This window comes from Macaca nemestrina, chromosome 9 (assembly GCF_043159975.1).
Source record: "Macaca nemestrina isolate mMacNem1 chromosome 9, mMacNem.hap1, whole genome shotgun sequence".
NCBI classification, from domain to species: Eukaryota; Metazoa; Chordata; class Mammalia; order Primates; family Cercopithecidae; genus Macaca; species Macaca nemestrina.
Window position 1 is genome coordinate 39,103,056 of NC_092133.1, and position 27,953 is coordinate 39,131,008.

Here is a 27,953-nt window from a genome sequence, read left to right on the forward strand (position 1 = left end):
TACTAGGCCAATTTATCTTGTCTCTTCCTGACATAAATCATTATCTTTTTTTTTCAGAGATGCCCTACCCACCTTGGACCAGAGCTCTATTGCTTTTGCTACTGCTGTCTGTCTTCATTTGTCTCAGTTATCTTCCTCTACTGTGTAAACATGCCCCCTTTACCTTTTTTTCCTTGTTTTTTTTTTTCCTTCTGAGACAGAGTCTCACTCTGTTGCCCAGGCTGGAGGGCAGTGGCACAATCTTGGCTCACTACAACCTCCACCACCTGCGTTCAAGTGATTCGGGTGCCTCAGCCTCCCGAGGAGCTGGGATTACAGCCACGTGCCACCATGCCTGGCTAGGTTTTACATTTTTACTAGAGACGGGATTTGGCTATGTTGGCCAGGCTGGTCTTGAACTCCTGGCCTCAAGTGATCCACCCACCTCAGCCTCCCAAAGTGCTGGGATTACAGGTGTAAGCCACCATGCCAGGCCAAGATATCCCATTTTAATCACACCATTAGTTTGGAACAGATTACAGCTGGGAGCAGAGTTTAAGTAATGAAGCTTCTCTAAGAGAAACAGGAAGGAGGACACTAGCAACACCTTCCCAACATCTTCTCTGAAAGTCAATTAACTCTTCATCTGTGATCATACCTGTGACCTCTGGGTGCTTCAGCAGGAGAAGGAGAGCATATCTCAGGGTTGTGCTTGTCGTCTCTGTCCCAGCTCCAAACAAGTCAACTGCAGTGTTTTCCAAGTTTTCAATAGTAAATTCAGACTGTTGGTTGTGCTTTTCCTAAGAATGATTTGATGCAATTATCTGACAAATTATTTACCAGCATATTTGATTACAGTGAATTCAAAATTACTCACATTGTTATATGGTTACCAACATAGAAACTGGAAAGTATAGTACTAGAAAAAAAATACTGTGTGGTGTAGCGGAGGCTGTAGGCCATCTGGCCCAAACTTTATTTGCTACCCCCTTATTCCATGCTTGCCTAAAAATTCCATTCATCAGGCTCTCTGCAGCTGGCTGAGTCACACAGCTTTTTTTTTTTTTTTTTTTTTTTTTTTTTTTTTGCCAAAAGATATAAGCAGAAGGTCTCTAGGTCCACTTTCATTTCCTCTTTCATACTCAAAACACAAATGTGAAGTAGGAGGTAGAATAGACCCCATCCTGGGATTTAATAATGAAAATGAAGGTCTGTATACTAAATTTAGTGGGAAAAAAGGAAGGCCCTTGACTCTCTGCTGCTTTGGGGCTGCTGTATTATCCCTAGATTGCCCCTCTGTGAGATTCCCTGTATTTGAGATAAATAAAGACATTATGTGTTAAAGCCATTATTACCTGTAGACAACTACAATCTAAATTAGTAAAAAGGTAAATTAGGGCCATATCATTAGATACTGTGAGCCTGAATCAAGAGTCTGCAATTATCTTCTTCTGTCAGAAAGGTACATGGACTCAACATTGCCTCCAGATTCATTATAAAGTTGAAATTTTGTAAAAATAAATATGAAAAAAGCAATATGACAGCAAAACCTAGGATAAATTATAGAGAAAGAGAATGGGTTTACAATAACAAGATGGGCCCACACTATTATAATCGAGATGGGAGGCAACAGACAACTTTTTCTAGGGTGCAGCAGTGCAGGAATAAATAAAAATATGCAAAATGAAGAGAAAGGACAATGATGAATATGGAGAATAAAGGGATTAATTGTCACAGGGGATAAAGGAGAGAGTAAGGGTAATGCATATGCCAAGGCTCAAAGACTGGAGTTTTCATAATTTGGAAGTTAGGAGAAAGAAAGCAACAAATAATGAATACTTAGTTGAAAGAGATCATCAATATACAAAACATATTACTTTTTAACCAGTCTCTAGGCCAGTAATAAATTAATTACGTTTTCAGAGTCTCCAAGTGATGTGTGTCATGTTGAATATTGTTTAATCAACACCACTGAAATAGACTAGATCCTCTCAACATGTCTACTTACTAGATGAAGATGGTCCTATCCCTTGGTAACATCAGCTTCACACAGTTTTCTAAGCTTGTCATGTTAAAAATTACTCTTAAGTAAGAACAGTGCACTCACAAACCAGTATTAACATTTCCATCTGTTGACTTCAGCTTGGTTATTTAGCAGTTATGTGCCTATCCTACCTTATTAATGATAGTAGCCATATTCTACTTGCTGTGCTCATATCTAAAGAGCACCCCTCTACCTCAGACACAGGCCAGGACATTGTCCTGCACCTCGCCCTCAGAAACAGACTCACAGCTACAACTCAGTCTGTGGGCTTCAGCTGCTAGGGTGTGCTATAGAGTCACAGATCTTGGCTCTGTGGGCAATCTACATTCAACTCTGCCACAGAGAGTGAACCTGTACCCCAAGACCCAGGTGTCACAGTACCTGATTAAAATACCTTGAGTCTAGAATAATGTTTCTATGACAACTTCAAGGATGTATACCTGTAACCCAGCACCAATGCAGCTGCATGTATGCCATGTCAGATTTGACATCAAAAGGAATCCCTTAGGCTAAGTCACCCTAATTTTAGGAAAATAAAAATGGGAGGACACCCAAATACTTTGACACCAGGGACATTAACAACCTACACTACTCCTGATACTGCTGCAAACTTCTACAGCCTAGGCCACTGAGGCACCCAAAATTATTTCTGATGTTGACCACAGCTAGAGAAACTACACAGATACTATCACACTGCATCTATTCAAAAACTGAGTTACCCACTCTTCATCACCTGCACACAAACACTCAACTTCAGATGAAAGTCTTTCTCTATGAAATCCACTCTAGAAACTGGAATAGACATTGTCCCACCACATGCATAGACATCAATGCAGGGACAAAACATGAAAAATCAAGAAATATTACACCACCAAAAAGACATAATAACTCTCAAATAACAGAACTCGATGAAAACAAAATCAACATATATTCAAAAAAGGAATTCAAAATAATTACCTTGAAGAAACTAAATAAGGGGGGTGGCTGGCAAGATGGTCGAATTGGAACAGTTTCCATCTGCAGCTCCCAGCAAGATCAACAAAGTAGGTAAGTTATTTCTGCATTTCCAACTGAGGTACCCAGCTCCTCTCATTGAAACTGTTTAGGCAATAGGTGCAGCCCACAGAGGGCAAGCCAAAGCAGGGTTGAATGTCACCTCACCCAGGAACCCCAAAGGGTCAGGGAACTCCCTACCTTAGCCAAGGGAAGCAGTGAGGGACTGTGCCATGAAGAATAGTGCACTCTGGCCCAGATACTATGCTTTTCCCATGGTCTTCTCAACCTGCAGACCAGGAGATTCCCTCAGGTGCCTACACAACAAGGGCACTGGGTTTCAAGCACAAAAATGAGGAACCAATTTGCACAGACACTGAGCTAGCTGCAGGAGACTTTTTCATACCCCAGTGGCACCTGGAACACCAGTGAGACAGAACTTTTCACTCACCTAGAAAGGGGGCTGAAGCCAAAGAGCCAAGTGGTCTTGCTCAGCAGATCCCATCCCCATGGAGCCCAGCAAGCTAAGTTCCACTGGCTTGAAATTCTCGCTGCCAGTACAGCAGTCTGAAGTTTACCTGGGATGCACGAGTTTGGTAGGGGAAGGGGCATCCACCATTACTGAGGCTTGAGTAGGTAATTTTCCCCTCACAGTATAAACAAAATGGTTGGGAGGTTCGGACTGGCCAGAGCCCACTGCACCTCAGCAAAGCAGCTGTAGCCAGACTGCCCCTCTAGATTCCTCCTCTCTGGGCAGGGCATCTCTGAAAAACAACGTAGCATCCCCAGTCAGGGGCTTATAGGTAAAACTACCATCCCACTGGGGCAGAGCACCTGGGGGAAGGGGCAGCTGTGGGTGCAGCTTCAGCAGACTTAAATGTTCTGGCATTCTGGCTCTGAAGGGAGCAGCAGATCTACCAGCACAGTGCTTGAGCTCTACTAAAAGACACACTGCCTCCTCAGGTGGATCCCTGAGCCCCATGGCTCCTGATGGGAGGCACCTCCAAGCAGGGGTTAACAGACACCTCAGAAAGGAGATCTCTGGCTGGCATCTGGTAGGTGCCCATATGAGACAAACTTCCAGAGGAAGGAACAGATAGCAATCTTTGCTGCTCTGCAGCTTCCGCTGGTGGTACCCAGGCAAACACGGTCTGGAGTCAACCTCCAGCAAACCCCAGCAGACCTGCAGCAGAGGGGCTTGACTGTTAGAAGGAAAACTAACAAAAAGAAAGCAATAGCATCAACACCAACAAAAAGGATGTCCACACAAAAACGCCATCCGAAGGTCACCAACATCAAAGACCAAAGGTAGATAAATCAATGCAGATGAGGAAAAACCAGTGCAAAAAGGCTGAAAATTCAAAAAAACAGAACACCTCTTCTCCTCCAAAGAATCATGACTCCTTGCCAGCAGGGAACAAAACTGGACAGAGAATGAGTTTGATGAACTGACAGAAGTAAGCTTCAGAAGGTGGGTAATAACAAACTCCTCTGACAGAAACGAGCATGTTCTAACCCAATGCAAGGCAGCTAAGAACCTTGAAAAAAGGTTAGATGAATAGCTAACTTGAATAACCAGTTTAGAGAGAAGATAAATGACCTGATAGAGCTGAAAAACAAAGCACAAGAACTTCATGAAACATACATAAGTATCAATCGCTGAATCGATCAAGTGAAAGAAAGGATATCAGAGATTAAAGATCAACTTAATGAAATAAAGCCTGAACACAAGATTGGAGAAAAAAATGAAAAGGAATACACAAAGCCTCCAAGAAATATGGGACTATTTGAAAAGACCAAACCTACATTTGATTGGTGTACCTAAAATTGGTGGAGAAAAGGGAACCAAGTTAGCACACACTCTTCAGGATGTTATCTAGGAGAATTTCCCTAACCTAGCAAAATAGACCAACATTTAAATTCAGAAAAAACAAAGAACATCACAAAGATACTTCTCGAGAAGAGTAACCCCAAGACACATAACTGTCAGATTCACCAAGGTTGAAATGAAGGAAAAAATGTTAAGGGCAGCCAGAGAGAAAGGTCGGGTTACCCACAAATGGAAGCCCATTAGACTAACAGTGGATCTCTCTGCAGAAACCCTACAGGCCAGAAGAGAGTGGAGGCCAATATTCAACATTCTTAAAGAAAAGAATTTTCAACCCAGAATTTTATATCCAGCCAAGCTAAGCTTCAAAGTGAAAAAATAAAATAAAATCCCTTACAGACAAGCAAATGCTGAGAGATTTTGTCACCACCATCTTGCCTTACAAGAGCCCCTGAAGGTAGCACTATATATGGAAAGGAACAACTGGTACCAGCCACTGCAAAAACATACCAAATTGTAAAGGCCATTGACACTATAAAGGAACTGCATCAACTAATGGGAAAAATAACCAGCTAGCATCATAATGAAAGGATCAAATTCACATATAACAATATTCACCTTAAATGTAAATGGACTAAATGTCAAAGTTAAAAGACAGAGACTGGCAAATTGGATAAAGAGTCAAGATCCATCAGTGTTCTGCATTCAGGAGACACATCTCACATGCAAAGACACACCTAGGGTCAAATTAAAGGGATGGAAGAAGATTTACTGAACAATTAGAAAGCAAAAAAAAGCAGGGGTTGCAATCTTAGTCTCTGATAAAACAGACTTTCAACCAACAAAGATTAAAGAAAAAGACAAAGAAAGGCATTACATAATGGTAAAGGGATCAATGCAATAAGAAGAGCTAATTATCTTAAATGTATATGCACCCAATACAGGAGCACCCTGACTCATAAAACAAGTTCTTAGAGACCTACGAAGAAACTGAGGACCCCACACAATAATAGTGTGAGACTTTAACACCCCATTGTCAATATTAGACAGATCAATGAGACAGAAAATTTAACAAGGATATTCAGGACTTGAACTCAGCTCTGGACCAACTGGACTTAATAGACATCTACAGAACTCTCCTCCCCAAATCAACAGAATATACATTCTTCTCAGCATCACATTGCACTTATTCTAAAATCAACCACATAATTTAAAGTAAGACACTCCTCAGCAAATGTAAAAGAACAGAAATCTTAGTCTCTCAGACCACAGTACAATCAAATTAGAACTGAGGATTAAGAAACTCAAAACTGCATGACTACATGGAAACTGAATAACCTCCTCCTGAATGACTACTTGGTAAATAATGAAATTAAGGCAGAAATAAACAAGTTCTTTGAAATCAATGAGAACAAACACACAACATACTAGAATCCCTGGGATACAGCTAAAACAGTGCTTAGAGGAAAATTTAGGCCACTAAATGCCCACAGGAGAAAGAGGGAAAGATCTAAAATTGACACCCTGACATCACAATTAAAAGAACTAGAGAAGCAAGAGCAAACAAATGCAAAAGCTATCAGAAGACAAGAAATAACTAAGATCAGAGCAGTACTGAAGAAGACAGAGATTCAGGAACTCTTCAAAAAATTAATGAATCCAGGAGCTGGTTTTTTGTTAAGATTAACAGAATAGATAGGCTGCTAGCCAGACTAATAAAGAAGAAAAGAGAGAAGAATCAAATAGACACAATAAAAAATGATAAAGGGGATATTACCACTGACTCCACAGGAATACAAACTACCATCAGAGAATACTAAAAACGCCTCTATGCAAATAAACTGGAAAATCTAGAATTAATGGATAAATTCCTTCACACATACACCCTCCCAAGACTAAACCAGGAACAGAAAACCAAACACCACATATTCTCACCTATAAGTGTGAGTTGAACAATGAGAATACACGGACACAGGGAGGGGAATGTCACACACCAGGGCCTGTCAGGAGGTTAGGGGACTAGGGGAGGGATAGCACTAGGAGAAATATCTAATGTAGATGACGGGTTGTTGGGTGCAGCAAACCACCATGGCACATGTATACCTATGTAACAAACCTGCGTGTTCTGCACATGTGTCCCAGAACTTAAAGTGCAATAAAAAAAAAAAAGAAAGAAATAGCAGAATAGTAGTTCGTAGAGGTAGAGAAGTAAGGGAGATAGCCAGAAATTGGTTAACAGATACGAAAGTTCAGCTATATAAAAGGAATAAGTTATAGTGTTCTATAGCAGAATAGGGTGACTATAATTAACAACACTTTATTATATACTTTAAGATAGCTAGAAGAGTAGATTTTTAATGTTTCCAGCATAAGGAAATGAAACACATTTGAGGTTATAGATATGTTAATCATCCTGCTTGATCATTACACATTGTATACATGTACTGAAATATTACAGTACACCCCATAAATATGTACAATTATTGTGCCCACTGAAATAATAAATTATAAATTTATTATAATATATCAATAATAATATAAATTTATATATTATATATAATATAAATTTATAATATATTTATAATATGCAATATTTTATACATTGCAGTATAATTTTTAATATTTATAAATTATTACTAAATAAATAATTAAATCAAATAAATAAAGGCTAAGAAAACAAAAGACAACAAGTGTTGGTGAGAATATGGAGAAATTGGAACCCTCATGTCCTACTGATAGAAATGTAGAATGGTGCAGCTGTTAAGGAAAATATTAAGGCAGTTCAAGAATTAAAAATAGAATTACCACATATCCCAGAAATGCCACTTCTGGTTATATACCCAAAAGAATTGAAAACAGCACATCAAAGAGATATTTGTTTACCCATATTCATAATAGCATTACTCACAAAGTCAAAAGGTGAAAGTAATCTGGGTGCCCATCAACAGATAAATGGGTAAGCAAATTTGATTTATAAATACAATGGAATATTATTCACCATTAGAAAGGAAGAAAAATCTGACACATGCAAAAACATGAATAAACCCTGAGAACATAACATTAGGCTAAGTGAAATAAACCAGTCACAAAAGGGCAAATATGTAATGATTCCACATTTATGAGGTACCCAGCATACTTGATTTTACAGAGACACAAAGTAGAATGTTGGTTGCCATGGGATGGTGGAAGGGAGAAATGTAGAGTTATCATTTGAGGTGGGCGTGGGGTTCTACAACATTTCTTCCTGCATCATCTACGCCTCTGGACACTTCTCTTTGGGCAACCCATTCCCTTTGACTTCAGATAAATTTCAGGGCAAGAGATAAGGGAACACAGTCTCTGGCAAATAAGACTGACAAAGACCTCAAAGAATGTGGTGGGCCACCTTTACAAGGCCCATCTTCTGTTCTTGTGTTACTATGGATGCACTTCATGGAATTATTAATATAAATTAGTTTGCATAGTTGAGGAAATTATGTTACTTGGTTTTGTTTGTTGATTACTCTGTTGGTAGAGACGATTTTGCCATGTTACGCAGGCTGGTCTCAAATTCCTGAACTCATGCAATCTGAGTTCATCAACCTCCCAAAGGGCTGGGATTACAGGCATGATCTACAATGCCCGGCCAAGAGTTATTATTAAATGGGTATAAAGTTTCCGTTTTGCAAGATGAAAAGAATTCTAGAGAGGTATGGCAGTGATGTTTGCACAACAATGTGAATGTAATTAATACCAACACACTATACGCTTAAAATCATTAATACAGAAACTTTAATGTTATGTGTATTTTGCCACAATCTTTTTTACAAAATTTAAAAAATTATGCACAATAAACAAGTGAGATTTATCCCAGAAATGCAAAAGTGGTTCAACAAGAAAGTCGATCAGTGTACTACACCATATTAGAATAAAAGAGAAAAACATGTTCATCTCATTAGATGCAGAAAAAAAAAATTGACAACTTTTAATACCCATCATAACAAAGACACTCAGAAAACTCTAAATGAAATAAAACTACCTTACCAAATAAAGCATATTTATGAAAACTCCAATGCTAAAGCATACTATATTGTGAAAGACTAAAAGCTTATCACTTAAAATCAGAAAGAAAAGAAAAAAAACAAGGATGTCCATTTTTACTACTTTATTTTTTTTTTTTTGAGACAGATTCTCCCTATGTCGCCCAGGTTGGAGTGCAGTGGCGCGATCTTGGCTAACTGCAAGCTCCGCAGTGAAAGGTTCACGCCATTCTCCTGCCTCAGCCTCCTGAGTAGCTGGGACTACAGGCGCCCGCCACCACGCCTGGCTAATTTTTTTTATTTTTAATAAAGATGGGGTTTCATCATGTTAGCCAGGATGGCCTCGATCTCCTGACCTTGTGATCTGCCCACCTCGGCCTCCCAAAGTGCTGGGATTACAGGCGTGAGCCACCACGCGTGGCCCATTTTTACTGCTATTAAACAATAGTATTCGAAGTTCTAGCCAGAGCAATTAGGCAAGAAATGAAAGAAAACACATTCAAATAGGAAAGGAAAAATTCAGATCATATTTGAAGATAACATGATTCTGTATATAGAAAAATCTCATACAGTACAGATAGAAACAAGTAGAGATAATAAATGATTACAGCATAATTTCAGGGTACAAGATCAATGCAAAAATCAGTGTTCTCTCAGGGCTGATGCTAGTGCCTGCCATTATGGGACCTGTACATAGGACTGCCCAGTCCAGCAACACCCATCTTGATCCCCTTGGGGCTGAGCGGGGAGCCCAGACTACTTTGAATTCCACAGATTAACAGAAGGTCTGAGGAAACAGAGAAGCTCCCCCAGAAAACAAGGATCAAGCTGTGCTGTATCAAGTTGTACTAGCCACAGCTGGCTTTTGCTCATAAGTGCCATCTACTGACTTGTATGTCAAACTGCACAGGCCAATATAAAACTACCCACAGAGGTGAACACAGCTATAGAATCAAAGTCAAAGGCCCTACACAGCATACTTTATAGTCACACCCCATTGGAAGCAGGAGAGAAAAAGGAAAGAAAAAAAAAATAGGGAGAGGAAAAACAATTCTATCTGCACAAAAATAATTTCAAAAATCAGAAGGGATAGCCTCTTCAAATAAGAAGAAACCAGCATAAGAATTCTGGCACCATGAAATGTCTGAATGTTGTAAAACCACCAAAGCATCACATGAACTCCCCAGCAATGAACCCTAACCAAACTGGCAACCCAGAAATGACAGATAAACAATTCAAAATATGGATTGCAAGTAAGCTCAGTGATCCAAGACAAGGTTGCAAATCAATGCAAATAAACTACTAAAGCAGTCCAGGGAATGGAGCGACAGATAAACATCTTAAAAAGAAATCAATCAAAGCTTCTGGAATTGAAAGACTCACTTAAGGAATTTCAGAATGCAATTGAAGGGTTTATCGATAGACTGGACCAATTTCAGAGCTTGAACACCAGTCTTTTGAACTAACTCAGACAAAAATAAAGAAAAAATAATTTTAATAAAGGAACAAAGTCTTCAAGAAATACTTGATTATTTCAAAGGAGTAAACCTAGTGATTATTGGCATTCCTGAGAGAGAAGTAAAAGTAACCAATCTAGAAAATATATCTGAGCTAATAAGTTGAGAAAATGTTCCCAAACTTGCTAGACAGGTAGACATCCAAATACAATAAACTCAGGGAATATATGTGAGACACTATACAAAATTAATATCATCAAGGCATTTACTCACCAGGCAGTCCAAAACCAAGGCTAAAACATAATTTTAAAGGCAACTAGAGAAAAAGGTCAGATTTCATACAAAGAGAACCTTGTCAAGCTAAAAGGATGCTCAGCCTATTTTCAACATTCATTTAGAAAAAAATTACAAAAAAAGAATTTTATATTTTGCCAAACTAAGCTTCAAAAGCAAAGAAATACAATGTTGTCCAAACAAGTAAGTGCCAGGAGAATCTGTTACCATTAGACCAGGCTTATAAGAGATCATTAAGGCAATTCTAAATATGGAAATGGAAGAACAATACCTGCTACCAAAAAAACACACTTAAGTATGTAGCCCACAGACTCTATAAAGCAATCACACTATAGAAACTACAAAGCAACCAGCTAACCACTTCACAATAGAATCAAAACCTCATATATCAATGTTAACATTGAAGATAAACAGTCTAAATGCTCCACATAAAAGGCAAAGAGCAGGAAGTTGGATTAAAAATAAGACCCATCCTTCTACTGTCCTCAAGACTGCGAGGCCCATCTTCTACTAGTAGAAGTAGAAGACCCGTCTCAGACCTAGAAGAACCATCTGAGACCTAGAAAACCCTAAGGAACCTTCCAAAAACTCCTGGAACTGATACACAACTTCAGTGAGATTTCAGTACACAAAATACATATTCAAAAATCTGTAGCATTTTTATACACCAAAAATGTTCATGCTGAAAGCCAAATCAAGAACTCAATCCCATTTACAACAGCCACAGGAAAAAACCTAGGAATACAACTAACAAATGGGGCAAAAAGGTCTCTACAAGGAGAGCTACAAAATACTGCTGAACAAAATCATACATGACACAAACAAACGAAAAACAGTTCATGCTTATGGATTGAAACAATCAATATCATTAAAATGGCTAGACTGCCCAAAGCTATCTACAGATTCAATGCTATTCCTATCAAACTACCAATGTCATTTTATTCTAAAATTCATATGGAACCAAAGAAGAGCCCATATCCAAAGCGATCCTAAGCAAAAAGAACACTGGGAAGCTTCATATTAGGTGACTTCAAACTATACTGTAAGCTTACAGTAACCAAGAGAGAATGTAACTGGTACAAAACACAAATTGAACAAAAGTAGAGCAGCCAGAAATAAAGCCACACACCTATAGCCATCTCATCTTCAACAAAGTTGACAAAAATAATCAGTGAGGGAAAGAATTCTCTATTTAGTATATTGAACTAGGATAACTGACTAGCCATATGCAGAATGAAACTGGAACACTTCCTTGCACTTTATATAAACATTAACTTGAGATGGATTAATGATCTAAATTTAAGACCTCAAACTATAAGAATCCTATAGAAAAAAAAATCTGTAAAATACCATTCTGGATACAGGCTTTAGCAAAGAATTTATGAATAATTCCTCAAAAGCAATTGGAACCAAAATGAATATTGACAAGTGGGACCTAATTAAAGAGCTTCTGCACAGCAAGAGAAACTACCAACAGAATAAACAGACAGCCTACAGAATGGGACAAAATACTTGCAAACTGTAAATCCAACAATGATTCAACAGTGAGAATCTATAAGGAAGTTAGACAATTCAATAAGTTAAAAAACAAGTAACCCCATTAAAAAGTGGGCAAAGGACATATGTCCTTCCGAAGAAGACATACACATGGCCAACAAGCATATGACAAAATACTCAACATCACTAATAATCAGAGAACTACAAATCAAAACCACAGTGAGATATCATCTCATACCAGTCAAAATGGATATGATTAAAAAGCCAAAAAATAACAGATATTGGTGAGACTGCAGAGAAAAGAAGACACTTATATACTAGTGGTGGGAATGTAAGTTAGTTCAGCCACTATGGAAAGCAGTTTGGAGATTTCTCAAAGAACTAAAAGCAGAACTACCATTTGATGCAGCAATTCCACTACTGGGTATGTACCCAATGGAAATCAAATTGTTCTACTAAAAAGACACATGTGCTCATACGTCCATCCCTGCACTATTCACAACAGTAAAGACATAGAGCCAACCAATGATGTGTCGCATAAAGAAAATGTGGTGCAGTTTGAATCGCGGTGCGACGAAGGAGTAGGTGGTGAGATCTCACCGTGGGTCCAATTAGCCTTTTCTCTGCGTTGCTTGCTTCAGCTTCAGCAGAATTCGAAATGGCTGGCGGGAAGGCTGGAAAGGACTCCGGAAAGGCCAAGACAAAGGCGCTTTCCCGCGCGCAGAGAGCCGGCTTGCAGTTCCCAGTGGGCTTTATTCATCGACACCTGAAATCTAGGACGACCAGTCACGGACGTGTGGGCGCGACTGCCGCTGTGTACAGCGCTGCCATCCTGGAGTACCTCACCGTCGAGGTACTCGAACTGGCAGGAAATGCATCAAAAGACTTAAAGGTAAAGCGTATTACTCCTTGTCACTTACAACTTGCTATTCGTGGAGATGAAGAATTGGATTTGCTCATCAAGGCTACAATTGTTGGTGATGGTGTCATTCCACACATCCACAAATCTCTGATTGGGAAGAAAGGACAACAGAAGACTGTCTAAAGGATGCCTGGAGGAATCCTTGTTATCTCAGGACTCTAAATACTCTAACAGCTGTCCTGTGTTGGTGATTCCAGTGGACTGTATCTCTGTGAAAAACACAATTTTGCCTTTTGGTAATTCTATTTGAGCAAGTTGGAAGTTTAATTCGCTTTCCAACCAATCAAATTTCTGCATTCGAGTCTTAACCATATTTAAGTGTTACTGTGGCTTCAAAGCAGCTATTGATTCTGAAGTAGTGGGTTTTGATTGAGTTGACTGTTTTTAAAAAACTGTTTGGATTTTAATTGTGATGCAGAAGTTACAGTAACAAACATTTGGTTTTGTACAGACATTATTTCCACTCTGGTGGATAAGCTCAATAAAGGTCATATCCCAAAAAAAAAAAAAAAAAAGAAAGAAAAGAAAAGAAAATGTGGTATATATACACCATGAAATGCTATGCAGCCATTAAAAAAATCATGTCTTTGCAGCAACATAGATGCCGCTGGAGGTCATTGACTTGAGAGAATTAATCCAGCAACAGAAAACCAAATACCACATGTTCTCATACAAAAGTGGGACACAAAGATGGAAACAATACATACGGAATTACTATAGAGGGTAAAGAGATATAAAGGCAAGGGCTGAAAAACTACCTATTGGGTACTCATCTCACTACCTGGGTGATGGCATTATTTGTACCCTAAACTTCAGCATCACACAGTATACCTATGTAACAAATGTGAACATGCACTTCCTGAATCTAAAATAAGTCAAAAATTTTTTTAAAAAAGAAGGCATTTAGTATGGTATCATTTTAAAATCAGGCAATCAATGGTCATAACTAAATACAAAATTTAAGATAAACTTGCCTTTTAAACTAAACCAGACCCTTGCAACAGAGAAGAAAAGAATATCTAATACCTAGATAAATTGAAAACTATCCCATGTTCAAAGATTGGAAGACTTAAAGATGGCAATACTCCTCAAAGTGATCTAAAAATTCATGTAATCCCTACCAAAATACCAATGGTCTTTTTTCCAGAAATGAGAAAGTTGATTATTCAATTTATATGCAACTACATGGTGATGAAGCAGCTACGTTTTCTGGGATATATACCTACAGATTTGTCATCATGCCCCAGGAAAATTTAGGACACAGACACATCTGAGTGGGTTAAGTAGCTGAACATTTAATAGAAGAAAGGAGAGAAAAGAGCAACTTCTTACGAGACAGGGGGAAGAGGGGGAAGGAGGCAGACCCAGCAGATTTTATAGGCAGGCTGGAAAAGGCAGTGTCTGATTTACATGGAGCCCAAAGATTGGTTCAATCAGGTGTGGCATTTACATAGTGGACAGGGAAGGCGGGCCACCTCACTCTAATCTTATTGTGCAAATGAACTTTCCACTTGACTGGTGCCATCTTGTCTGCTCCTTACTGTACATGTGGCTGGCAAAGGGAAGGGAAGATGGAGCCGCCATTTTGAACATACCTAGTCACAGGTAGTTCTTTCCTACCAGATTCACCGGTGCAGGCTTCCAGCTTGTTTCTCTATGTCTGCAGCTCGATTTTACAGGCTGCTCTTTCCCAGAAAATGATTTGAGGTTGGCTTTTCATTAAAAAGAAAAATCCTACCGAGGACTCCCAAATGCTTACTATCTGCCTAAGTAATTTCTTCTTAATTTCTGTATCAGTGAGTTCTCAGTTTCCAACTTCAAAACTTACTACAAGGTATAATAATCAAAAGTGTGGTCCTAGCATAAAGATAGACATCAAGACCAATGGAATAAAACCAAAATCAAGAAATAAACCTAAACATCTATGGCCAATTTAGTTGTATCAAGGGTGCCTAGACCATTCAATCAGAGGAAAGAATCTCTTCAATAAATGGTGATGATACAATTAGATGACAAAATACAAAAGAATGAAGCTCAGACCTTCCCTACCTCACTCCAAATGAAAAATATAACTGAAAATGGATGGAAAAACTTAAATATAAGAGCTAAAATTATAAAACTCTTAGAATAAAACATAGAGGTAAATCTTCATGACTTCATATTTGGCAATAGATTCATAAATTTGATACCAGAATAGCAAAAGAAAAAATAGATAAACCAAACTTCATCAAAATTAAACTTTGTGCATCAAGAATATAATTAGCAATGTGAAATGACAACTGACAGAATGGGAGGAAATATTTTCATATTATGTATATGTAAGAGTTTACTGTTTTGAAAACATAAACAATTCTAACAGCTTAAAAAGAAAAATAAAGGAAACTTAAATAAGAAATGGACTTGAATGACATTTCTCCAAAGAAGATATACAAATGGGTAGCAGTATATTAAAAGAAGTTCAAAATCACTGGTCATTAAATACAAGTTAAAACCCCAATGAGAGCTGGGTGTGGTGGCCCTCACCTGTAATCACAGCACTTAGGAATGCCAAGGTGGGCAGATCACCTGAGGTCAAGAGTTCGCAACCAGCCTGGCCAACACGGTGAAACCCTATCTCTACCAAAAATATAAAAATTAGTCAGATGTGGTGGCACATGCCAGTAATCCCAGCTGCTCTGGGGACTGAGGCAGGAGAATTGCTTGAACCCAGGAGGGAGAGGTTGCAGGGAGCTGAGATCATGCCACTGCACTCCAGCCTGGGCAACAGAGTGAGACTCTGTCTCAAAATAAATAAATAAATAAATCCATACTGAGATACCACTTTACATTCACTAGGATGGCTTTAATAAACACAGAAAATTACAAGTATTCACAATTATGTGGAAAAATAGAAATCCTTATACATTGCTGGAAGGGATATAAAATGCCACATTCATCGTAGAAAAGTTTGGCTCTTATACAAGAAGAGAAACATAAAATCACCATTTGACCCAGCCATTCAACTCCTGAGTATATACCCAAGAATTATGAAAACATGCCCATAAAGAAACATACACAAATGTTCAAAGCAAGATTATCTATAAGAACAGAAAGTTGGAAAAAATGCAAATGTCCATAAACAGATAAATAATAATTTGTGATATATGTGCATGGAAAATAAAATATTTTTTATCCATGAAAAAGAATGAAGTACTGATGTATACTACAACTTAGATGAGCCTCCAAAACATTGTAAGTGTAAGGACCCTGAAACAAAAGGTCACATATGCTATGAGTTCTTTATATATCCATAACAGGCAAACCCATAGAGACAGAAAGAAGATTAGAGGTTATTACGTGATGGAGTGGGGGAATGGAGTAATTATTTAACGAATATAATGTGTTTTTGTGGTGTGATAAAAACATTTGAAACCAGAGAAAGCTGACAGTTGCACAACATTGTGAATACATTAAATACCACTTAGGTGTATGCTTTCCACTGGTTAATTGTATGTTGTGTGAATTTTACTTCAATTTTTTAAATGGCCTAACTCCCTGTTTTACAGATTTAGTGCAATCCTGTCAAAATCCCCATTGGCTCCTTTGAAGAAATTGACAAGTTAATCCTAAATTTCATATGAAGATTCAAGGGACCCAGAATAGTGAAAACAGTATTGAAAAAGGACAACAAAAGACTCACACTCCTTGATTTAGTAAGTTGATATTAATACAAAGGTACAGTAATTAAGACTTCAAGACAGTGTACTATAGGCATTAGAACAGACATATAGATCAATGGAGTAGAATTGAGAGCCCCCCAAAAAACCCTTCACACATTTATAGTCAATTGGATTTTGACAAGGTTGTCAAGACAATTCAACAGGGGGAAAAAATAGCCTTTCCAAAAATGATGCAATGACAACAGAGGTGATGTTTACACGGTATCTGATAGACACCAAATTCCAATTCTTACCTGTACAAATCATTTTAGTTTACACTCAGTGAATCCTTCCCTCTTCCATCCACCTACTCTTTCCCATCACACACCTCTACACCTCTATGTAAAGCATCCCAACCCATCTGAAACCCCTACTCTGATTCTCACAGCAAATATTTTAAGGCCTATTTCAATCCGCCGGAATGCAGGAAACCCAACTAGGTTAAGCCATTCTTTACCATTGTCAAATAAACTGTGTGTAATAATGATGTTCATTTTCATCCTATGACATAATATTTTATATTCTCTAACTTGTTGATAATTGCTTCCATTTCACCTAAAACATGTATTTTGTTTCTCCTTGGGTAGATTTTTGTTGTTATTATTATTATTATACCTTAAGTTCTGGGATACACGTGCAGAATGTGCAGGATTGTTAAATAGGTATACAGGTGCCATGGTGGTCTCCTGCACCTATGAACCTGTCATCTACCTTAGGTATTTCTCCTAATGCTCTCCCTCCCCTAGCCCTCCACCCCTTGACAGGCCCCAGTGTGTGATGTTCCCCACCCTGTGTCTATGTGTTGTCATTGTTCAACTGCCACTTATGAGTGAGAACATACGGTGTTTGGTTTTCTGTTCCTGTATTAGTTTACGAGAATGATGGCTCCCAGCTTCATCTATGTCCCTGCAGAGGACATGAACTCATCTTTTTTATGCCTGCATAGTATTCATGGTGTATATGTGCCCCATTTTCTTTATCCAGTCTGTCATTGATGGACATTTGGGTTGATTCCAAGTCTTTGCTATTGTGATAGTGCCACAATAAACAAATGTGTGCATGCGTCTTTATAATAGAATAATTTATAATCCTTTGGGTATATACCCAGTAATGGGATTGCTGCATCAAATGGTATTTCTAGTTCTAGATCCTTGAGGAATTGCCACACTACCTTCCACAATGATTGAACTAATTTATACTCCCACAAACAGAGTCAAAGCATTTCTATTTCTCCACATCCTCTTCAGCATCTGTTGTTTCCTGACTTTGTAATGATTGCCATTCTAATTGGCATGAGATGGTATCTCATTGTTTTTATCTGCATTTCTCTAATGACAAGTGATGATGAGCTTTTTTTCATGTTTGTTGGCCACATAAATGTCTTCTTTTGAAAAGTGTCTGTTCATATGCTTCACCTGCTTGTTGATGGAGTTGGTTTTTTTTCTCTTTTAAATTCGTTTAAGTTCCTTGTAGATTCCGGATATTAACCTTTTGTCAGATGGACAGATTGTAAAAATTTTCTCCCATTCTGTAGGTTGCCTGTTCACACTGATGATAGTTTATTTTGCTGTGTAGAAGCTCTTTAGTTTAATTAGATCTCTTTTGATTTTGTTGCTGTTGCTTTTGGTGTTTTAGTCATGAAGTCTTTGCCCATGTCTATGTCCTGAATGCTATTTCCTAAGTTTTCTTCTAGGGTTTTTGTGGTTTTAGGTCTTATGTTTAAGTCTTTAATCCATCTTCAGTTAATTTTTGTATAAGGTGTAATGAAGGGGTCCAGTTTCATTTTTCTCCATATGGCTAGCCAGTTTTCCCAACACCCATTTATTAAATAGGAAATCCTTTCCCAATTCTTGTTTTTGTCAGGTTTTTCAAAGCTCAGATGGTTGTAGATGTGTGGCTTTATTTCTGAGGCCTCTGTTCTGTTCCATTGGTCTATATATCTGTTTTGGTATCAATACCATGCTGTTTTGGTTACTGTAGCCTTGCAGTATAATTTGAAGTCCGGTAGCGTGATGCCTCCAGTTTTGTTCTTTTTGCTTAGGATTTTCTTGGCTATACAGGCTCTCTTTTGGTTCCACATAAAATTTAAAGTAGTTTTTTCCAATTCTATGAAGAAAGTCAATGGTAGCTTGATGGGGATAGCATTGAATCTATAAATTACTTTGGGCAGTATGGCCATTTTCACGATATTGATTCTTCCTATCCACGAGGATGGAATGTTTTTCCATTTGTTTATGTCGCCTCTTATTTCCTTGGGCAGTGATTTGTACTTCTTGAAGAGGTGCTTCACATCCCTTCTAAGTTGATTCCTAGGTGTTTTATTCTCTTTGTGGCAATTGTGAATGGGAGTTCACTCGTGATTTGGCTCTCTGTTTGTTTATTATTGGTGTCTAGGATGCTTGTGATTGTTGCACAATGAATTTGTATTCTGAGACTTTGCTGAAGTTTCTTATCAGCTTAAGGAGGTTTGAGGCTGAGACGATGAGGTTTTCTAAATGTACAATCACATCATCTGCAAACAGTGACAATATGACTTCCTCTCTTTCTATTTGAATACCTAATTTCTTTCTCTTGCCTGACTGACCTCACCAGAACTTCCAATACTATGTTGAATAGGAGTGGTGAGAGAGGGCATCCTTTTCTTGAGTCAGTTTTCAAAGGAAATGCTTCCAACTTTTGCCCATTCAGTATAATATTCACTATGGGTTTGTCATAAATAGCTCTTATTATTTTGAGATACGTTCCATCAATACCTCGTTTATTTAGAGGTTTTAGCATGAAGAGGTATTAAATTTTTTTGAAGGCCTTTTCTGCATCTATTGAGATAATGATGTGGTTTTTGTCATTGGTTCTGTTTATATGATGGATTACATTTATTGTTTTGTGTATGTTGAATCAGCCTTGCATTCCAAGGATGAAGCCAACTTGATCGTGGTGATAAGCTTTTTGATGTGTTGCTGGATTTGGTTTGCCAGTATCTTACTGTGGATTTTCACATTGATGTTCATCAGGTATATTGACCTGAAATTTTCTTTTTCTCTTGTGTCTCTGCCAGGTTTTGGTATCAGGATGATGCTAGCCTCATAAAATGATTTAGGGAGAATTCCCTCTTTTTCTATTGTTTGGAATAGTTTCAGAAGGAATAGGATCAGCTCCTCTTTGTACCTCTGATAGAATTTGACTCTGAATCAGTGTCTTGTTTTGTTTGTTTGTTTTTTGTTTTTTGTTTTGTTTTGTTTGGTTGGTAGGTTCTTCATCACTGCCCCAATTTCAGAACTTGTTATTGGTCTATTCATGGATTCTACTTCTTCCTGGTTTAGTCTTGGGAGGGTGTATGTGTCTAGGAATTCATCCATTTCTTCTAGATTTTCTGGTTTACTTACGTAGAGGTGTTTATAGTATTCTCTGAGGGTAGTTTGTATTTCTGTGGGATCAGTGGTGATATGCCCTTTATCATTTTTATTGTATCTATTTGATCTTCTCTCTTTTCTTCTTTATTAGTCTAGCTACTGGTCTATTTTCTTAATCTTTTCAAAAAACAACTTCTGGATTCATTGATTGTTTGAAGGAGCTTTTGGGTCTCTATCTTCTTCAGTTCTCTCTGATCTTAGTTATTTCATGTCTTCTGCTAGTTTTGAATTGTTAGCTCCTGCTTCTCTAGTTCTTTTAATTGTGGTGTTAGAGTGTTGATTTTAGATATTTCCCACTTTCTCCTGTGGGCATTTATTACTATAAATTGCCCTCTAAACACTGATTTACATGTGACCCAGAGATTCTGGTACATTGTGTCTTTGTTCTCATTGGTTTCAAAGAACTTATTTATTTCTGCCTTAATTTTATTATTTACTCAATATTCATTCAGGAGCAGGTTGTTCAGTTTACATGTTGTTGCGTGATTTTCAGTGAGTTTCTGAATCCTGAGTTCTAGTTTGATTACACTGTGGTCTGAGAGACTGTTTGCTATGATTTCCATCTTTTGCATTTGCTGAGGAGTGTTTTATGTCCAATTATGTGGTCAATTTTAGAATAAGTGCAATGCGGTGCTGAGAAGAATGTATATTCTGTTGATTTGGAGTGGAGAGTTCTGTAGATGTCTATTAGGTCCACTTGGTCCAGAGCTGGGTTCAAGTCCTGGATATCCTTGTTCATTTTGTGTCTCATTGGCCTGTCTAATATTGACAGTGGGTTGTTAAAGTCTCCCACTATTATTGTGTGGGAGTCTAAGTCTCTTTGTAGGTCTCTAAGAACTTGCTTTATGAATCTGGGTGCTCCTGTATTGGCTATATATATATTTAGGATAGTTAGCTCTTTTTGTTGCATTGATCCCTTTACCTTTATGTAATGCCCTTCTTCATCTCTTTTGATCTTTGTTGGTTGAAAGTCCGTTTTATCTGAGACTAGGATTGTAACCCTTGCTTTTTTTTTTTGCTTTTTTTTTTGCTTTTTTTTTTTTTTTTTTTTTTTTTTGCTTTCCGTTTGCTTGGTAAATCTTCCTCCATTCCTTTATTTTGAGCCTACATGTGTCTTTGTACATGATATGGGTGTCCTGACCACCTATGGGTCTGGACTCATTATCCAACCTGCCAGTCTGTGTCTTTTAAGAAAGGCATTTATCTCATTCACATTTAAAGTTAATATTCTCATATGTGAATTTGATCCTGTCATTATGATGTTGACTGATTATTTTGCCCATTAGTTGATACAGTGTCTTCACAGTGTCAATAGTCTTTACAATTTGGTATGTTTTTGCAGTGGTTGGTACTGATTTTTCCTTTCCATATTTAGTGCTTCCTTCAGGAGCTCTTGCAAGGCAGAACTGGTGGCGACAAAATCCCTCAGCATTTTTTTGCCTGTAAAAAAATGATATTTCTCCTTTGCTTATGAAGTTTAGTTTGGCTGGATATGAAATTCTGGGTTGAAAATTCTTTTCTTTAAGAATGTTGAATATTGGCCCCTGCTGTCTTTTAGCTTGTAGAGTTTCTGCCGAGAGATCTGCTGTTAGTCTGATGAACTTCCCTTTGTGGGTAACCTGACCTTTCTTTCTGGCTGCCCTTAACATTTTTCCCTTCATCTCAACCTTGGTGAATCTGACAATTATGTGTCTTGGTGTTGCTCTTCTCAAAAAGTATCTTTGTGGTGTTCTCTGTATTTCCTGAATTTGAATGTTGGCCTGCCTTTCTAGGTTGAGAAAGTTCTCCTGGGTAATACCCTGAAGAGTATTTTCCAACTTGGTTCCATTCTCCTCATCACTTTCAGGTACACCAATCAAATGTAGATTTGATCTTTTCACATAGTCCCATATTTATTGGAGGCTTTGTTTGCTCCTTTTCATTCTTTTTTCTCTCATCTTGTCTTCATGCTTTATTTCATTAACTTGATCTTTAATCTCTGATATTCTTTTTTCTGCCTGATCAATTTGGCTATTGATACTTGTGTATGCTTCACGAAGTTCTCATGCTGTGTTTTTCAGCTCCATCAGGTCATTTATGTTTTTCTCTAAATTGGTTATTCTAGTTAGCAATTCATCTAACCTTTTTTCAAGGTTCTTAGCTTTCTTGCATTGGGATACAATATGCTCCTTTAGCTCAGAGAGTTTGTTTTCACCCACCTTCTGAAGCCTACTCCTCTCAATTCATCAAACTCACTCTCCGTCTAGTTTTGTTCCCTTGCTGGCAAGGAGTTGTGGTCCTTTGGAGGATAAGAGGCATTCTGGTTTTTGAAATTTTCAGACTTTTTGTGTTGGTTTTTCCTCATCTTTGTGGATTTATCTACCTTTGGTCTTTGATGCTGGTGACCTTTGTATGAGATTTTTGTTGATGTTGATGCTTTTTCTTTCTGTTCATTAGTTTTTCTTCTAACAGTAAGGCCCCACTTCAACGGGTCTGCTGGAGTTGCTGGAGGTCCACTCCAGACCCTCTTTGCCTGGGTATCACCAGTGGAGGCTGCAGAACAGCAAAGATTGCTGCCTTCTCCTTCCTCTGAAAGCTTCATCCCAAAGGGGCACCCACCAGATGCCACCCAAAGCTCTGCTGTATGATGTGTGTCTGTTGACCCCTGCTGGGAGGTGTCTCCCCATCAGGAGGCTTGGGGGTCAAGCACCCACTTGAGGAAGCAGTCTGTCTCTTAGCAAAGCTCAAGCACTGTGCTGGGAGATCTGCTGATCTCTTTAGAGCTGGCAGGCAGGAAAGTTTAAGTCTGCTGAAGCTGCGCTCATGGCCACCCCTTCCCCCAGGTGCTCTGTCCCAGGGAAATGGACACTTTATGTACAAGCTCCTGACTGGGACTGCAGCCTTTCTTTCAGAGATGTCTTGCCCAGAGAGGAAGAATCTAGAGAGACAGTCTAGCTATAGTGGCTTTGCTGAGCTGCAGTGGGCTCCACCCAGTTCTAACTTCCTTGTGGCTTTGTTTACACTGTGAGGGGAAAACCACCTACTCAAGCCTTAGTAATGGTAGATGCCCCTCCCCCCACCAAGCTCCAGCATCCTGGGTGAACTTCAGACTGCTGTGCTGGCAGGGAAAACTTCAAGTCAATGGATCTTAGCTTGCTGGGCTCCATGGGGGTTGGATCCATTGAACTAGACCCCTTGGCTCCCTGGCTTCAGCCCCCTTTCCAGGGGAGTGAACAGCTCTGTCTCACTGGTGTTCCAGGTGCCACTGGTGTATGAAATAAAGAACTCCTGCAGCTAACTCGGTGTCTGCCCAAACAGCTGCCCAGTTTTGTGCTTGAAACCCAGGACCCTGGTGCTGTAGGCACCTGAGGGAATCTTCTGGTCTGCAGGTTGCTGAGACTGTTGGAAAAGCATAGTATCTGGGTGGGAATGCACAGTTCCTCATGGCAGAGTCTCTCACAGCTTCCCTTGGCTAGGGGAGGTAGTTCCCTGACCCCTTGAGCTTTCCAGGTGAGGTGATGCCCCACCCTGCTTCTGCTCACTCTCCATGGGCTGCAACCACTGTCTAACCAGTCCAAATGAGATGAGCTGGGCACCTCAGTTGGAAATGCAGAAATCACCGACCTTCTGCGTTGATATCACTGGAAGCTGCAGAACAGGGCTTTTCCTATTCTGCCATCTTTGTTGTTCAGGTAGATTATATTTATCTAAACAATCGAGTCTATGTATTCTAAATATTTAACAATTTAATTTTATATTTTCTATGATGCTTACTTGATATTCATCCATACAATAAAAACTTAAAATACTTCTCAAGCATTACTCCTTGACCACTTAAACATCCATAGTAAACCCAAAACTAGTCAATGAATCACAAATACGCAAGCAGTCACATAATTAAGCTTTTGTTAACTTTTTACCTTCTCCATTTTCATCAGGAAGCAATCAATAAAGTCCCGAGGGTTGTTCATGTCCATTGATTCTTGGTGTTCTTTTACTTTCTCCAAAATATAACTTTTCAAAAAAGCAATGTTTTTAAGTAATTTGTTATGGGCTCCCGGGAAATAATCAATGAAAGGAGGAAAATTATTGCATATCTAAGAGAAAACAACAATTTATTAAATTAAAAGCATTTAATAAAAGCTTACATACCATATACCAAGCTCTGGTTGTAATTTAAAGATATAAATATAAATAAAATATATTCTATATCTTGATGGAGAAATTTTTATTGTACATATGTAGTAATTTTCTGATTATAAAAGATTTGAGGAAGAAAATTCTTACCAGAGAATCAAAGATGATAATCATTTCCTAGACTCATATCTCCTTTTTATAGTATAAAAGCATCTTTATATTAATTCTCTTACTTTTTACAATTCTTCTCTACAATCTTGAAATATAAGATGGTGTCAATTACTACATTCACGTTTTGTAGATGACAGCATAGGTTAAAAGAATTTGGAAAATCTGATTGATAGTACAAAGATAGTCCCTACTATATTGATTTCTATCAAGCAACCTCTGAAATGTAATTAGTATTTTAGAAGTTGGAGGGGTTCAAAGATGCTTCAAATTCCAACTGTGCACCAGAGCAGTTAAATGACTTCTCTAAAATCACACAGTTATTATCTAGGCAGAGTATAAAACATGCCAGTTCAGCACAGGGTAAAAGTGTGATGTCTGTTTATGGTTCATACACACACAAAAAAACAATAATTTTGTCATTCCTAACCCAGCTATCTCATCAGCTAGAATCCCAACTGAGATATCAAACACCCCTGCCCTATTCAGTGTTTTTTGGCAGCTTCTATGGTTCCAAATATTCTCCCTCCTTGAAGGAGATAACATCTTTTAGATTAGGATATTTCTGCCACATAATATGACAAAGTGTGAATTGGAGGACAAGACTTCTGAGTAATGGAAGCCTCCAAAGTGCCCGGATGTCCATGGAGTGATATGAGCACGCTTTGGGGCTGTCACCAAAGTACTTTATAGAAAAAGGGCTTTGGAGTTTAGTGGAAAAAACACTGATCAGGGAGCTAATGGACTTAGAAGCCAGATCTATATTGGGACATTCATTTCTTGTGCATAAAATAAAGGGCTTTGCCATCTTTCCCAGATATTTACCCCATGGCTGTATGGGCAAGACTGTAGTATTCAAAAATGCACTTCAGGGTTTGGTCCATATAGGATTTTGAATTTGTCAGAAAAAAAGGGCATAAGTGGTTTCTCGGGAAGCAAAATCTTGGCCTTACCTGGATCCAGGGGCTGCTCAAAATCTTGACGTTTTCATTCAATTTTTCCATCACTTTAAGAAATTGCTGATCTTTATAATCAAAACGTTTATGGAAAATAATGGAGCAGATCACATTGCAGGGAGCACAGCCCAGGATGAAAGTGGGATCACAGGGTGAGCCTAAAGAATTGGAAACAATTTTAAAATACTAGTAAACTGTAGTTATAAAACACTTTGTATTTGTTAACAGATAATAATAGTTTAGAAGTTTTAAGCAATGTTTTACCTATGAATTCCCTTAACAGCAAAAAAAAAAGAGTTCGGCATGCATAAAATCAACGCACCACTTTTACATTAATCCTGAAATAACCATTACAACCTAGCTGATTGAATAATGGTTGCTCAAATGCTAAATTTACATTCCTGGCCTATTTGTCTTTTACTTTGGAAAGGAAAAAAAGGAGAATTTTTTTAAAACCTAGTAATTCAAGTTTCAGAGGGAATCACATCAGTCTGCAAAGTCTGTAGACAACAAAGCACTGAGATAGAAAGCGTGAGAATGGTTGGGGATTTCAAAGCTTTTTATATTATAATGAATAGCTGAAAGAATCATGCGTTGAATCAGTAGAGAGGAACTAGAGAGACTATGGGTGAATTCATGTATTTGAGAAAATAAATGTAAGAAGCAGAATGTGTTTTATGAGAAGGAAAACAAATATAAATGAATAGTATGTCTAACATAGATTAGTTTGTCAAAAAAAATTAAACAAAAACTTTTTATTTGAAATGTAAATCCCAGGCAAGGCAAACAAGGAAAAGTAAATTAGATGGAGCACGGTGGCTCACGTCTGTAATCCCAGCACTTTGGGAGGCCGAGGCGGGTGGATCACCTGAGGTCAGGAGTTCAAGACCAGCCTGGGCAACATGGTGAAATCCCATCTCTGCTAAGGATGCAAAAATTAGTCGAGTGTGGTGGTGGGTGCCTGTAATCCCAGCTTCTTGGGAGGCTGAGGCAGGAGAATCTCTTGAATCCAGGAGGCAGAGGTTGCAGTGAGCTGAAATCGCACCAGTGCACTTCAGCCTGGCAAAAGAGCAAGACTCTGACAGACAGACAGACAGACAGACAGAAAGAAAGAAAGAAAGAAAGAAAGAAAGAAAGAAAGAAGGAAGGAAGGAAGGAAGGAAGGAAGGAAGGAAGGAAGGAAGGAAGAAAGAAAGAAAGAAAGAAAGAAAGAAAGAAAGAAAGAAAGAAAGAAAGAAAGAAAGAAAGAAAGAAAGAAAGAAAGAGGAAGGAAGGAAGGAAGGAAGGAAGGAAGGAAGGAAGGAAGGAAGGAAGGAAGGAAGGAAGGAAGGAAGGAAGGAAGGAAGGAAGGGAAGGAAGGGAAGGAAGGGAAGGAAGGAAAGGAAAGAAAGGAAAGAAAGGAAAGAAAGGAAAGAAAGAGAAAGAAAGGGTAAATTAATAAAAGGAGTTTTTTGTTTCTTCTTTAGTTTTTTAAAAATGAATTTTCTTCTTTAGGAACTAAATGCCTATCATCTCTAATCATCCTTCATATTTAACTTATTTGAAATTTGACATTGATTACGCCAAGTCTATCATTTAATAGCTAAATAAATTAAATTATAGGAAAGATTTTCTTGTTTGGTGGAGGATCTCTGAAATAAAGTTGTAATGAAGTGATTGATAAACTTTTTTAATTTTTTAATTTTACTTTAATTTCTGGGATACATGTGCAGAATTGTGCAGATTTGTTACATAGGTATACATGTGCCATGGTGGTTTGCTGCATCTATGAACTTGTCATCTAGGTTTTAAGCCCCACATGCATTAGGTATTTGTCCAATGCTCTCCCTCCCCTTGCCCCCCAACCCTTCGACAGGCTCTGGTGTGTGATGTTTCCCTCCCTGTGTCCATGTGTTCTCATTGTTCAACTCCCACTTATGAGTGAGAACATGTGGTGTTTGGTTTTCTGTTCCCGTGTTAGTTTGATGAGGATGATGGTTTCCAGCTTCATCCATGTCCCTGCAAAAGACATGAACTCATTAGTTTTTATGGCTCCATAGTATTGTGTGTATGTCCGTAGTGTGTATGTCCCACATTTTCTTTATCCAGTCTGTCATTGATGGGCATTTGGGTTGGTTCCAAGTCTTTGCTACTGTAAATAGTGCTGCAATAAACATACATGTGCATGTATCTTTATAGTAAAATGGTTTATAATCCTTTGGGTATATACCCAGTAATGGGATTGCTAGATCAAATGGAATTTCTGGTTCTAGATCATTGAGGAATCAACACACTGTCTTCCACAATGGTTGAAATAATTTACACTCCCACTAACAGTGTAAAAGTGTTCCTATTTGTTCACATTCTCACCAGCATCTCTTGTTTCCTGACTTATTAATGATCACCATTCTAATTGGCATAAGATGGTATCTCATTGCGGTTTTGATTTGCATTCTCTAATGACCGGTGATGATGAACTGTTTTTCATGTTTGTTGGCTGCATAAATCTCTTCTTTTGAGAAGTGTCTGCTCACTCACTTTTTGATGGAGTTGTTTGTAGGAGATCAGTCAGAGTGGTGGGAGAAAGTATAGG

The 27,953-nt window shown here is 38.3% G+C and overlaps 1 protein-coding gene and 1 pseudogene across 1 annotated transcript in view; one reads left to right on the forward strand and one right to left on the reverse strand.

Moving 5' to 3' along the window:
* The window catches only part of CYP2C19 (cytochrome P450 family 2 subfamily C member 19), a 56,013-nt gene that overhangs the window by 16,500 nt on the left and 11,560 nt on the right, over window positions 1-27,953 (reverse strand). Inside the window, exons 4-6 of the mRNA XM_011738320.3 lie at window positions 25,379-25,539; window positions 24,041-24,217; window positions 638-779 (exon numbers count right to left, since the gene is read on the reverse strand). Of these exons, the coding sequence (XP_011736622.2) occupies window positions 638-779; window positions 24,041-24,217; window positions 25,379-25,539 (480 nt within the window). The remainder of the gene's footprint in view (window positions 1-637; window positions 780-24,040; window positions 24,218-25,378; window positions 25,540-27,953) is intronic.
* LOC105479945 (histone H2A.Z pseudogene) lies at window positions 12,680-13,551 on the forward strand (annotated as a pseudogene).